The sequence below is a fragment of the Oryx dammah genome, unplaced genomic scaffold (assembly GCF_014754425.2).
Source record: "Oryx dammah isolate SB20612 unplaced genomic scaffold, SCBI_Odam_1.1 HiC_scaffold_1, whole genome shotgun sequence".
NCBI classification, from domain to species: Eukaryota; Metazoa; Chordata; class Mammalia; order Artiodactyla; family Bovidae; genus Oryx; species Oryx dammah.
In genome coordinates, this window is record NW_024070185.1 from 45850360 (window position 1) to 45864988 (window position 14629).

At 40.3% G+C, this 14629-nt stretch overlaps 1 protein-coding gene across 1 annotated transcript in view; it reads right to left on the reverse strand.

The window, feature by feature from the left end:
- Positions 1-9586: 9586 nt before the first annotated feature.
- Positions 9587-14629, reverse strand: part of KLF9 (Kruppel like factor 9) — a 34726-nt gene continuing 29683 nt past the window's right edge. Inside the window, exon 2 of the mRNA XM_040251290.1 lies at positions 9587-12990. Coding sequence (XP_040107224.1) covers positions 12761-12990 — 230 coding nt within the window. The 3' untranslated portion in view covers positions 9587-12760. The remainder of the gene's footprint in view (positions 12991-14629) is intronic.

The following is a 14629-nucleotide window of genomic DNA, read 5'->3' on the forward strand; positions in this document are numbered from 1 at the left end:
GAAATTTGAATTTTATATCATTTTCAAGGGGCTTCCCTGGTGGCTCAGAGGTTAAAGCGTCTGCCTCCAATGCAGGAAACCCGGGTTCGATCCCTGGGTCTGGAAGATCCCCTGGAGAAGGAAATGGCAACCCACTCCAGTATTCTTGCATGGAGAATCCCATGGACAGAGGAGCTTGGTAGGCTACAGTCCACGGGGTCACAAAGAGTCGGACACGACTGAGTGACTTCACTTTCAAAAGTGTCTGATATAAAATACTCTTTGGTTTCTTCAACCACTTAAAACTGCAGCAGCTATTCTTAACTTGTGGACTATGAAAATGATCTATGGACCAGATTTGATCAGGGGCCATAGTTTGCTGACACCAATATCAACAACACCTGCTCACCCTACTTCAAGCTCTTTCATAAACAAAGGCAAAGAAAACAGGCCCCACCCACGAGAAAGCAACCAGGTGGTAGCTCTTACTACTAATGGACGGCCATGTTAACTCTAGGAGTGAGAGATGGAAAGAACAAATATTTCTTGAAAACCTAGCACTGTGTTTAAATCTTGATTTACTCCTCACAACAGTACTATTACAATGTGTATAAGTAATAACGTGTTACTATGGCATTACATATACATGTACACTTTTCATAGTTGAGGAAAAGCGAGACTCAAAGATTAAGTGCCTCCACCTGGTCCTCAGGTAGGGTTTGAACATGGGTTGGTCTTTTCAGTAAACCTTCAGTGTGGTATTGCAACCTGGGAAGACCTGAGTTGACAATGAAGAATGGAGGAGTAGAAGCTGTACTCGGAAGAGATGAAACTCAGGAAGACAGACCTTTGGTGCCAGGGCAACCGGGCATGCCTGAATTAGAGCAGAGAGGAGAGAATGCGAGAATTCGCTGTTCTCCTGGCGCAACAGTCCCAGAGGCCACCCCAAATCAACCCAAACTGACTGGAGCGTTTGACCCCCAGGCTGGCCTGCCATGGTAAAGACAGGCAGCCCAGCAGCAGATCATTAACTTAATTCAGCCAGACCACATAGCAGGTAAACCCCAGTGCAAGGGCTACGGCTTTAACACTGCTGTTCCAAAAAATGGTAGTTAGATTGACTTCTGGTATTTCCTCTTCTCTATTTTTTACAATTGTAGCCTATATTAATTTTATAGAAACTTTAGAAAAATACAGATAAGGGATATAAAAACTCCATCAACATAATCACATTGACATTTTTGTATAATATCCTTTACATTCTATATGTTAAAGTAAGACTATACTATTCATACCACTTTTTGCACCAAATATATATATCATGAACATGTTTTTGTATCATTTCCCAAAATCTAATTTGCAAAATGTCCCAGAAAACAAAGCAAACTGACCATAATCAAATAGATTTGTGCAATGCTGTACTGTCCCAGCCTCAGACATTAACAATGGCTGTTTGATTAGAGCAAAGGCTGGCAAAGAGCTCCAGTAGCAAAACCTGGGTCACTTTGCCCGGAGTATCTCTTATTTAACCTATTTAATCATGGAATCTTTCTAGAACATTTGGAAAATTAACATTCTACAGAATATCTTTGGTGTAAAGCTGTTCTATATCATTTGTAATGGATGTACCATATTCCATTGTTAGAGGGTTCATTAGAACTAAATATGGAGATTGTTTTCAAGTTTTCACTATTATAAACAATATATACCACCAGGTACATTTTTGCAACTCAGCCTTCACAGACATTCATGATAATTCCTTGAACATGCAATTGCTTGGTCAAGGATATGAATATTTTTAAAGTTTTTAAGAAATGGATGTTATAATTTATATAATATTTTACACGAGAAACTGAATGCTATATTTCACTTTTAATTTTGTTTTGCTAATGATTAATACTGAGGTTCAATAATCAGGCAGATTTTTACCTGATGCTTTGTATTTTGTGACTATGCTAAAAGCAACATGTATTGATTTTATAGAGCAACTGAAACTCTCATAAATGTCTGTTGGCAGCATCTTCTAAAACGAATACATGGAAATTCTACGTATTAGTATTCTACTGCTATATAACAAATTACCACAAACTTAAGAACAAAATTATTTTTAGCTTACAGTTCTGTAGATCAGAAGTCCACCACAGCGTGGCTGGATGATCTGCTCAGAATATCACAAGGCTGAAATCAAGGCGTCGGGGAGGATGAGTCCTCAAGAGGCTTTGGGGGAGAACCCCACATCCCTAACTCACTGTTGGCAAAGTTCAGGACTTTGATGTTGTAGGGCCAATGCCCTGTTTCCTTGCTGGGGGCCACTTGAGGCCATCCTCTGCTTCCAGTCCTTGCAAGGTGGACCCCTGTATCCTCAAGCCCCCAACAAAGCAGCAAGTATTCCTTGCGCTTCATGTCTGACTCCCTTGTCTGCTCCCAGATGAAGAAAGCACTTGCTTTGAAAGCAGTTGTGATTATATTAGGCCTACCTGGTTATCTCCCTATTACAAAGCCCACCTGGAAAGCCTATCATTAGGGCAAGGATTCTAAAAGGCTGCTTTTATTATTCTGCCTACCTCCTCCTCTGATTGAGCAGTCCTAGATATACAGCCAACAGAAATGAGTGCATGTTCACCAAAACACACGCACAGAACACCAACAGAAGCTCTACACCTATTCACCAGTATCTGGAGTAATTATGCAATGACAATCGTGGAAATTGTGAAAAGTTTTGATGACTGAATAGAGAAATGAGAGTGAATAAGCTACAACTACTTACAGTGACATGAATGAATTTCACAAAAATAACATGGGGGAGTAGATAATGTGTTTTGTGGGAGCAAATGGAGGGGTACTGAATCCAGCCCAGGAAATCATAGAAAGCTTTCTAAAGGAAGGCACGGCCTTCACTACGGCTTTCCAGGTGGCACTAGTGGTAAAGCACCCGCCTGCCGGTGCAGGTGAAGTCAGAGACGCAGGTTTGATCCCTGGGTCAGGAAGACCCCCTGGAGGAGGCAAAGGCAACCCACTCCAGTATTCTTGCCTGGAGAATCCCATGGACAGAGAAGCCTGGCAGGCTACAGTCCATAGGACTGCAGAGTCAGACATGACTGAAGCAGCTTAGCAAGCATGCAGGCAGAGAAATTTGTTGCAAAGAAATAGAGTGAGTGATGGGGATGGGGAGGACAGGACTGAACTAACTGAAAGAATATGAATGGAAGTAACACATCTGTAAAAATTATCAGCAGATGAGTATTATGAATGGACAGCAAAACAGTGGGGGTAAAAGGTATGCCTAGAGAATTTGACAGGGGTCAGGACATGGAGAACCTTGCAAGCCATATTAAGAATATTGACCTAAATCCTTTAAGTGACGGGAACATGGGAGGTACTGGCAAAACAAAAGAACATGGATGGTTTATATTTAGAACACCAACATGGCAAAGCAGATGATCATGTTAAAAGAAAATGTGGAGGAAACTATACTAGTTAGGAGGCTATTCAAGGAATATACGTGGGACATGATGGGAGTCTGAGTGAGCTGGAGTGAAGGGGAACAGGGACAATATAAGGAGCGTGCATGCCCCGTATCAACCTCCCTTCCAGACACTGCTGCTTTAAGTCTTCAGAACACTTATAGGTTTTAAATTCTATGGCCCAACTGTCTCCTAGAAAACATGTGCCAGTCTGGATTCCCACTAACAATGTGCCCATCTCTCCTAATTTCTGACAAAATGGGTGCTTTATTTTTTAAATCTTCACTAATAGTCTAGGCAAATACAACTGTTTGCTCAGTCACTCAGTCATGTCCGACTCTGCAATACCATGACTCCTCTGCCCGTGGATTTTTCAGGCAAGAATACTGGAGTGGTTTGCTATTTCCTTCTCCAAAATGTAACTCATTTTTTTAATATTGTGGTTTTGACTGAAAGCATAGTGAACATTTTTAAATGTTTGACTATTTTTATCATTTTTTAAAGTGTCAGTTCATATTATTTGAATTTTTCTAAATGTTTTTTATACTGACCTGTAAGAAGATATATATTAAAGATACTAACACTTTTGAGGTGCACTTTTCCATATCTGTACCTCTCAATTTTGTATAGGCTAATTTTTTAAAAATAGCTTCATATTATTAGTTAAATCTACTAATTTTCTGTTATTGACTTCTACTCTTAGATTTGCATATTTGAGTTCTTTCTCAAAGCATGATTTGAGGAATATAGATCTTCACCTATATTTTCTTCAAGTGCTTTAATAATTCTATTTAAATATTTAATTAATATAGGAGTTAATTTGGTATATAGTTTTTAGATAATTAGCTGGCTAAACACAATGGCTAATTCATGCTTTCCCCATTGACTTGGAGTGTCACTCTTATCTATTAAATTCTTATGTCTTTAAAATGGGCTGTAATTCCTGGTAGAGCAAATTCTCCTATATTATTTTTCTTTTACAAAATATTCTTGACGATTCTTTTAAGTCAGGGTTAGACTAGCTTCCTAAATGAACTGAAGTATTTCCCATCATTTTCTATGCGTTATGTTCTAACAGTTTAAATTCTAAAGAAGATATTGGTTCCTTAAAGATTTGAAAGATTTTGCCTATAAAATTATCTAGGTGCTGAAATTCTCTGACATTTGTTAACTTTGTTTATAGTTTTTGGTCTATACTGTACTATTCATCAAAATTGTTCTTTTCCTAAGAAAGTCATTTAATCAAAATACCCCAAATTATTATTTTATGATATCTATAATTTTTTCATTTGTAGTATCATGCATTTATTTAGATTTTCTATTTTTGCCATTTGGTTTTGTCAAAAGAGACATTTTTTGGTCTTTTCACAGATCCACCTCTTAGGTTTAATCTATTCTTTCTTCATGCTTTTCCCAGATTTTATTCACTTTCTTGCTTTTTGAACTGATTGTTTGGTTTATCTTTAATGTATAATAATAAAAACACATAATAAAACTCCACGAAATGGTGAAGGACAGGGAAGCCTGGTGTGCTACAGTCCATGGGGTCACAAAGAGTCAGACATAACTTATTGACTAAAGAACAACAAAGCCTCTGAATTTTTCTTCTAAGTAAAGCTTTTGGGTATATTTTGGATATATAGTTTTTTCTCTTATTGACTTAAACTGATTATAATTTGTATTTTCTCTTTCATTAAGAATTAAGATGTTGCTGTTGTTCAGATGCTAAGTCATGTCCGAATCCTTGCAATCCCATGAACTGCACCACGCCTGGCTTCCCTGTCCTTCAGTATCTCCCTGAGTTCGCTCAAACTCATGTCCACTGAGTGAGCGACACTATCCAACCATCTCATCCTGTTGCCCCCTTCTCTTTCTGCCCTCAATCTTTCCCAGCATCAGGGTCTTTTCCAATGAGCTGGGCTCTTCACATCAGGTGGCCAAAGTATTGGAACTTCAGCTTCAGCATCAGTCCTTCCAATACATATTCAGAGTTGATTTCCTTTAGGATTGACTGGTTTGATCTCCCAGAGAGATCCAATGGACTCTCAAGAGTCTTCTCGAGCACCATAAGTTCAAAACAGTAATTCTTTTGGCGCTCAGCCTTATGGTCCAACTCTCACATCCATACATGACTACTGGAAAAACCATAGCTTTGGCTATACATATGGACCTTTGTTGGCAAAGCTATTTTATGCCTTTTAATATGCTGTCTAGGTTTGTCATGGCTTTTCTTCCTATGAACAAGCATCTTTTAATTTCATGGCTGCAGTCACTGTCCATAGTCATTTTGGAGCCCAAGAAAATAAAATCCATCACTATTTCCACTATTTCCCCATCTATTCCCCATGAAATGATGGGACTGGATGCTATGTTCTTCATTTTATGAATTTTCAGTTTTAGGCCAGTTTTTTCTTTCCTCTTTCACCTTTATCAAGAGGCTCTTTAGTTCCTCTTTGCTTTCTGCCATTAAAGTGGTATCATCTGCATTTCTGAGGTTGTTGACATTTCTCCCAGCAATCTTGATTCCAGCTTGTGAGTCATCCATCCCAGCATTTCAGCATGATGTATTCTGCATATAAGTTAGATAAGCAGGGTGACAATATACAGCTTTGAGGTACTCCTTTCCCAATTCTGAATCAGTCTCTTGTTCTATGTCCAGTTCTAACTGTTGCTTCTTATTCTGCATACAGGTTTCTCAGGAGGCACATAAGGTGGTCTGGTATTCCCATCTCATCTCTTTCAGAATTTTCCACAGTTTGTTGTGATCCACACAGCAAAGTGTGGATCAATGAAGCAGAAGATTTTTAGTGTACTCTATGAAGCAGAAGATTTTTTTGAATTCCCTTGCTTTTTCTATGATCCAGTGGACATTGGTAATTTGATCTCTGGTTCTTCTGCCTTTTCTAAATACAGCTTGTACATCTGGAAGTTCTTGGTTCACGCACTGTTGAAGCCTAGCTTGAAGGATTTTGAGCATAATCTTGCTAGCATTTGAAATGAGTGCAACTGTAATTTGAATGCTCTTTGGCCTTGTCTTTCTTTGGGATCGGAATGAAAACTGACCTTTTCCTAGTCCCGTGGCCACTGCTGAGTTTTCCAAATAAGATGGCATACTGACTGTAGCATTTAAACAGCATCATCTTTTAGGATTTGAAATAGCTCAACTGGAATTCCATCACTGCCTCTTAGCTTTGATCATAGTTATGATCACTTGACTTCACACTCCAGGATGTCTGGCTCTAGGTGAGTGACAACTTGTTATGAATTGTTCCCTTTACTGCTTGCTAGTCAGAAAGTGTAATCTCTGTTACTTATTGTCTTGAATCTTATATTTTTGAACACGTTTCATAAATATTTGAAAAGATGCATATTACCAAAGTCGTCTCTTATTTAGGTAAGATTGCAATTCTGTAGTTTTCATGAAATTCTCCTTTTTTTGTTTCATGTATTTTGATGGAATGTTACTAGCTACTGTTACATCTTCAATATAGAATGTGCCCATATAAAGTAATCCCTTCTTTCATCCATTTTTTTTCATTAAATTCTATTCCTTTTTGATTTTAATATGACAACTCTTAAGGCAGAGGCCAAACAAAAAAATAATTTATTTTTACTGGATAAAGATAATCCTTGTTATTTCATTTTAAGTGAAGCTCTTGTGGAATATGCACACATACAATTTCATATTTTGATTCAACTGAAAATCTAACTTTAAATAAGGAAATTTAGGTGCCATGTGGATTCTACTTTCCTTATTTTTGTCTGTTTCTATGTCTCCTTTCTTTTTCCTATCTTGTGCTATGTGTTGATCAAGGCTCTTTCTGCTCTTTAAATTTTCTGCAAATTGTGCAAGAAATAACTATTTTATGATTTTCTACCTTCTAATTACTCTTCCCCCTCCCCAACCAGATGTCTATTTCCACTATTCTAATGCAGCACTGACAAGTTTCACCAATTACCTCAAATACCTCATCTCAATACTTTGGACACAATTTAGCACTAGTCTTACTACAGCTCCCAGTGACATTCAACATAATTGATCCCCCACCCCCCACCCCATCCCTTACTCTGTTGTTTAGTCACTAAGTCTTGTCTGACTCTTGTGACCCCATGGACTGTTGCCCACCAAGCTCCTCTGTCAATGGGATTTCCCAGGCAAGAATACTGGAGTGGCTTGCCATTTTCTTCCCCAAGGGATCTTTCCCACCTAGGGACCTTCCTGACCTAGGGATCGAACCCGCATCTCCTATTTGGCAGGCAGGTCCTTTACCACTGAGCCACCTGGGAACCCCAGTGCTTTATTCTAGGACCCTGCAGTTTCCTAAGTCTTGTTACTTCTTCAGCTACCTTTCTGTCCCCCTCCCCCCTCCTCTGTTCTAGACTCTCTCTTGCTCTCTACCACAGGTGATCCCACCCATTCCTGTGGCTTCAGTTACCTCAAACATGCCTGTGACTTCCAAATCTCCAGTCCATACTTCTATGAGTTCTAAACTAGTATGTGTAATTGTTGTTCTCTCAACATGTCCCTGTGATGTCTGACGGGCAATATGTCCCCAGACGAGTCTACAACTTTCCTTCACACCAGCCATCTCCTTTCTTCCACCTCATCCAACTGCATTAATCCGTTTCTCAGGCCATAATAACCTGAGGGTCCTGACTGGAGCTTTTTATCATTCACCCCTGACATCCTAACATCTTCAAGTCTAAATGATTCTGCCCCCGAGGCATTTTTGGAACTATTCACTTCTTCCTACCTCCACTGATCCAAATAATCATCATCTCTTGCCTGGACTAATACCAGTCTCCCCGCTTCCATTCTTGCCCCTCTAAAATCCATTTTCTACCCACACCCAGAAAGAGCTTCTTGAAAAATGTATATCTGATCATAACCTTCTTCTGCTTGTAAACTTCCACGAGATTGCCCCCTCTGAGAATCAAAATCAAACATTACACTGTAACCTGCAATACAAGCCTCATGATCTGGCCTGTGCCAACCACCCCTACCTTGTTTATACTCCAGCCACCTCTTCCTTGAGTTCCTCCAAAATCCTGATCATCCTCCTGCCAAACTCCTCACACTGGCTCTTCTCACTTCTTCCATATCTGCAGGCCTGGCTCCTCCGTGTCACCCAGCTCCCAGCTCATACGTGTAAGTCCCCTCAGGGAGACTTAACCTAAAGTAGGCTTTCCTCACCACCCAAGTCACCCACCTCTACTTTCATCACACTGCTTATCACCGTCTGACATTATATGGCTACTTTGTTCACTTGTTGATGGGTTTTTCATCCCCTAACATATAAACGCCTTGAATGAAGAGAGTGTGTGTGCTTTGGTCACCTTTGTGTCCTCAGTGACAGCAATGCGTGGCACTAATAGTTGCTCAATAACATGGCTCAAGTGCCAATAACCTGATGTAGTAGGCATGGAAAGATGGAGGCTTCAGTTCAGCAGATCCAGGTTTAAACATGGTCCACACCACTTACTAGAATGTGTTAGCAAGTTAGTCATTTCCCCCATCTGAAATATGTGGGTAACCGTGGTATCTTCTGTAAGGAGCTGTACAGAGCTGCTGTAAAGATAAAATGAGAAAGAAGTACTGAACACTTGGCACCGTGACACACAATGAAAGCTTAATAAATACCAGCTCGCTAGTATCTACTTAGACTAGATTATACTGTGATTATAGGTTTTAGATTATCTAGATGAAATACACACACACACACTTTGGTGTTCATCTTCACTTGGTTTTATAGTTTTACTGTTTTGCCTTTGAGACTCCAATTTGTGAGTTCTTACCAATACCATATCTCAAGAGAATAGTCTGAGTAATGTTCTCTGACTAGTTCCTAGGATACCCCAGAATAGTTATAAGCTTTATAGACCTCTTTAAGTGATTTACCTGAAAATATAATATTCCCCTCCAGTATAATACAGGAGTTTAATGCAGCCTCCATTCCATCTCCTTCCTCAGAGGTCTGTGAATAGTAAATACAGACAGGTCTACACAAATATCTCATGTTGAAAGGCCTAAGTAAATCATCTTTGTACTCATCATAAAACCCTGTGAGCACTGGTTAAAGAGGTAACCTCCAGTATGACAAAAACACACCCCTTTTAGAACACAAATGGCTGGAACAATTTGATCTTTATCATTTATTATTTTTATTTGGACAACTTATATACATATGTACAAAATACCTACTGTCAGAATCCTCTTATAATTTCATTTGATTTACAAAAATGGGACAGCAAAATAACTTAGGTCACTAATACTGTACAAAAATAAAACTGATTAAACAGTTGTAAAGATCAGTATCTTACAGTGTTACAGATCATTTATCTGTTGTGAAAGAACATCTCAATCTATCCAGAGTGATGAGTACTGTGCTAAATCTACCTGCAAACTGACAACTAATCAGTTTCTGTAATTATAACTACCAAATATAATTCTCAAAAGAAGCATGATGTAGGGCTACACCTTAAAGCCAGGGCATCGTTCCACAGTGGTGAAGGGCTTTCTTCTTCCCTAACCAAGGAGAGGAGTTCTCTTAACTCTAAAACTATTAAATTTTCCAGAATATGACAACTACTTACAGTATTAGATAAAACAATTTCTCTTTCTTTTTAAACACCTGCAATAGTCTTTCAAAAAATTCAGTTCGGTTAAAAAAGTAAACAAAAATTACTATCCTGCATTTGGATTTTTTAAAGTTAAATCCATGGTCTTTTTAATATAAAAAGTAACTGTTTCATAGTTTTAGTGTTCAATGAACTCTAGTAGTCCTATTTGAACCATATCTTGATAGAGTAAATCTAATTAGAATGCTGGTTCCTGTTTTGTGACGTGTTAAAACAGGAGTTATCACAAAGAATAAAAAGCCTTGAGTTGATACGTTATATTATTATAACATATAAGAGAATATCAAATGTGAATTCTTCAACGACTTGAAAAGGCAAGTACAACTTTTTGGGGGCAAGTAAATTGTGCCTTTTTTTTTTAAAACAAGTTGCAAGTTGCTGCACTTACACCCATCTAAGTGCTGGACAAAAGCCATATATAGCTTTACTCCTGAAACTATAACGATTGTCTTTCACTGACTTTGCTTGGTTTTCCTTCATTTCGTTCTGTGAGGGAAAGATGAGTTTGTACAAGTTAGCGGGTTGCTAGGCAACCCCAAACTCCTCACTCATTAAAAGGCAGCGTGCAGAGGATCACAAGCAGAACCATTCCATGAGTTCAGTAAGAAACAGGCAGCCTAACCTATTTCGTATGGAAGAACAGATGTCCTTAAAACTTATTTTGGACACAGAAATTAAAATTTGGTTTAAAATAAGCGTTTCAAAAATCTGAAACAGAGGTAGAAAGTGTTCTTTATTTTTCCTGACATGTTTTCCCGTGAGAAAACACTTTCCTTTTTATCCCATGGACTGACCCCAGTCCCTAATGGTAAAAGCAGTTCTTTTTATAGAACTACTGATGCAACCACATTGGGTAAACAAATCAAGGGGAAACGCCGTGCAGGTGATGGCTACTGTCCTGGAAGCTGGAATCAGCTGGGACCCATGCTCGCTGCAGGAGCCCACACTGGTTCTGCACTGGAAACAAGCATGTGTCAGCTGAAATGCTGAGTTCACCAATAGGTGGGCACCCCAGGTTTACACAACACATCTCGTAGCACACGTATAAATCAGAGTGCACCATAGCTCCCTGTTTTAAATATCAGATAAAAGTGTCAGAAAATGTTTCTAATGAAAAAAAGAAATGTAAACATTTCCCCCACCATCACTGTTGACTCCCCTAATTGAGGTTTCTTCTTAATGATGAAAACTCAGTTCGTTTTTCTGACCACATAAAGGCCAAAATTATGTTATCAGATAAATGGCATATTATGGATGTAGTGGTTGAGGCCATTTTAGACACCTGGATACAAGATCTATAGTGGTGAGGCTGCTGATGTAAAATGTAAAAGATACAGTGATGTGTTTTCATCCGGGCATGTTCCATGTGCCTTCCTTTTCCAAGAGAGACGACTCTGCAGTCTTCTCTGAAATCATTGTGGTATTTTCCCTTAGCACTCACTACTTACAGGGATGTATTATTTTTCTGTTCACATTTCACCTCCCCTTTTCTTTTTACATAACTCTTGCACCTGTTAGTGGGAGTTCTGTAGGAATATGAGATGGTAACCAACAAGGCTTTTCCCCAGAAAGCAGACGTTCCCAGAGCTAGTTACCGTCATGCACTCATTCAAATAAAACCCAACAGAGTCAAAGCCCTCCTCTTCATGGCATTATGGTACAATAAGATGAGGTTAATTAAAAGGATTGGAAATTTTGAAAAAGTTAATAGAGCTAAAATTCTGTTTTTTTTTTTAATTAAAAAAAAAACTACTACCCTCCTTCTCCTTCAGCATCTGTTGTATATATTCTGCCCTCACATCTTTGCCATTTCACAGGGAAACATGTACTGTAAAATAAGCAGATTATAATGCGTTTCCAAACAGAATGTCTGCTTCTATCCTTAAAGCATGTACTTAACTTATTCATCCTCTGCATTAGAAAATAAAAGTGCAGCTTATGTTCAAAAAGTACAATTCATACAAAGCAAGGTTTGAAAGTTCTGTACTTAGTGTAACCTTTCAAAGGTTTGTCTTGATTAGTATAAATTCAGACTGCTTACCCATTGACTATAAGTAACTTTTTTGTTTTCAAGTCTTTAGATGACAGATCATGCTGGAGTAGGTGTGCTCTTGCTTGCATAAAGACAGCTGTGCTATGGCGTTTTGTATCTCAAAATGTAACGTGATTCAAGAGAGTGGTTTTGCTAAAGAAACCGAAGCACACTCGTCATTACATTAAAAGGTAAGAAAACAATTCTGAAAGACAGCAAGCAGAAAGGGCCCAGAATCACTGTGTGATGTCACAGGTCAACTCACCCAGTCAGACATATGTACACCAGTGTTGTATCTTTAAAATTCTACCCCAGTCTTGGCCTTACTCCCTCCCCCCACCTACCACCACCCCCCAAAAAAATTAAGGAGAGGGGAAAAAAAAAAAGCATTTGCCTTCCCTCCCACAGTCAGAGACAGTTCAGAGTTGCCTCTGCAAGGGGACCAAGTGTTGACTTTGATCTCAGGCTACAATGTGCTTTTAAAAACAACACAGGGAGAGCAAAATTAGATTGGAGACCAAAGAACAGCAACTTCCTATGCTGGCAGCACGCCTCCTGGGGGCCGTGGTTCCCACGTGTCTGTCTGTTCGCTGGGAGTAGTTTGTCCTTCCAGGTCTGTCCCTCCCTGGCTGAGGTGGGAAGCACCTCACAAAGGGCTGGCCAGCGCCTTTTTGGATCGCTTGATCATGCTGGGGTGGAACTCTGTGTGCCGCCGGGCGTGCTTGGTCAGGTGGTCGCTCCTCATGAAGCGCTTCTCGCACAGCGGACAGCGGAACTGCTTCTCCCCTGTGTGGGTTCGGTAGTGGCGAGTCAGCTCGTCGGAGCGGGAGAACTTTTTAAGGCAGTCTGGCCATGTGCAGGGAAAGGGCCGTTCACCTAAGAGGAGGGAATCAGGGACAGAGGTTAAAGGACCTGTCACCAAAACTCTCCAGGCTGGTCCTGGTGGACTACCCTATCACCATGACTCTAGGGATAACGCCTCTATGTTCCGGGCTGAACTGTCTGCCCCTATTCCGAGATCAAAGTCCTAACACCCAGTACCTCAGTCAGAATGGAGCTGTATTTGGAGACAGGGTCTTTAAAGAGTTAACTGAGGTTACATGAGGTCATCAGGTTGGGCCCTAATCCAATGACTGGTGTCCTTATGAGAAGCGGAGATTAGGGCACCGCCTCACTCGGGAAACGCTATGTGAAGATGCTGGGAGAAGGTGGCCATCTACCAGCCAAGGAGATGGACCTCAGAAGAAACTGGCTCTGCCAACATCTTCATCTTGGACTCCTGGCCTCCAAAACTGTGAGAAATAAATTTCTGTTGTTAAAAGCCAGGGGCCCCCAACTTCTGGGCCATGGACCAATACCTCCTGTCAGATCAGTGGTGGCACTAAAAGGTGCAAAAAATGTAATACACTTGAGTCATCCTGAAACCATCCCCACCATCCCATCCATGGGAACCATCTCATCCTTCATGAAACCAGTCCCTGGTGCCGAGAAGGGTGGGGATCGCTAGTAGGGCACTCAGGCTGTGGAGCTTTGTCGTGGCAGCCCCATCAAAGTAATACCATGAAGAAACTGCTGAGACTCATCTCTGTTAGGTAAATGAGCTTATACCCAATGGATCCCCCAAGAGCCTTGGAGACTACATTTTCCAGTTTTTTTCTGTGCTGTTGCTGGTTTCATGAGTTCTCTCTGAGGAGTCAAACCTTAGCCCTTGCTAAGTTTCCTAGCACTGTAGAGATGGAAGAGAACAGAGCATCTCTAATCCAACCAACCTCCTGCCAGGGGCTGGCATCTCCCCTCAAGTTCCTGAGGGCCTGGCCATCCAGCTTCTGCCTGAATAAGTCTGGTGGCAGAGCCCCATATATGCCAAGGAAGCCTGCTTGTTTCTGAGCATCCCTGTAATAAACCGCTTACTGATGTGAACCTGCCTCCCTGTGAAGGCCATATTTCAACCCTAAGAATTAGTTTGTTCCCTCTGCCACATAATAGTCCCTTAACTATCTGAAGACTGCCATCATGCCTTTCTCTTTTCTTATCTGGATGAAATAATCCCAGGTTCCTCTATATTTCTCATAAAAGAAGAACTCACATTATTCTAAAATAATGGCAGGGATTGCCTGGTGGTGCCGTGGTTGAGAATCCACCTGCCAATGCAGAAGACACAGGTTGAATCCCTGGTCTAGGAAGATCCCACATGCCACGAGGTTAATAAGCCCACAAGTAATGAAGCCGACATGCCTAAGAGCTTGTGCTCCACAAGCCATTGCAACAAGAAGCCCATGCACCGCAATGAAGATCCAGTTCATTAACAGCCCCTAGAACTGAGGAAATGCCCAGTCAAAAATAAATAAATCAAAATTTTAAAATAAACTAAAATAATGATAGAAGTATTACTACGAACAAAGCTAGTGGAGGTGATGAAATTCCAGTTGAGCTATTTCAAATTCTAAAAGATGATCCTGTGAAAGTGCTGCACTCAATATGGCAGCAAATTTGGAAAACTCAGCAGTGGCCACAA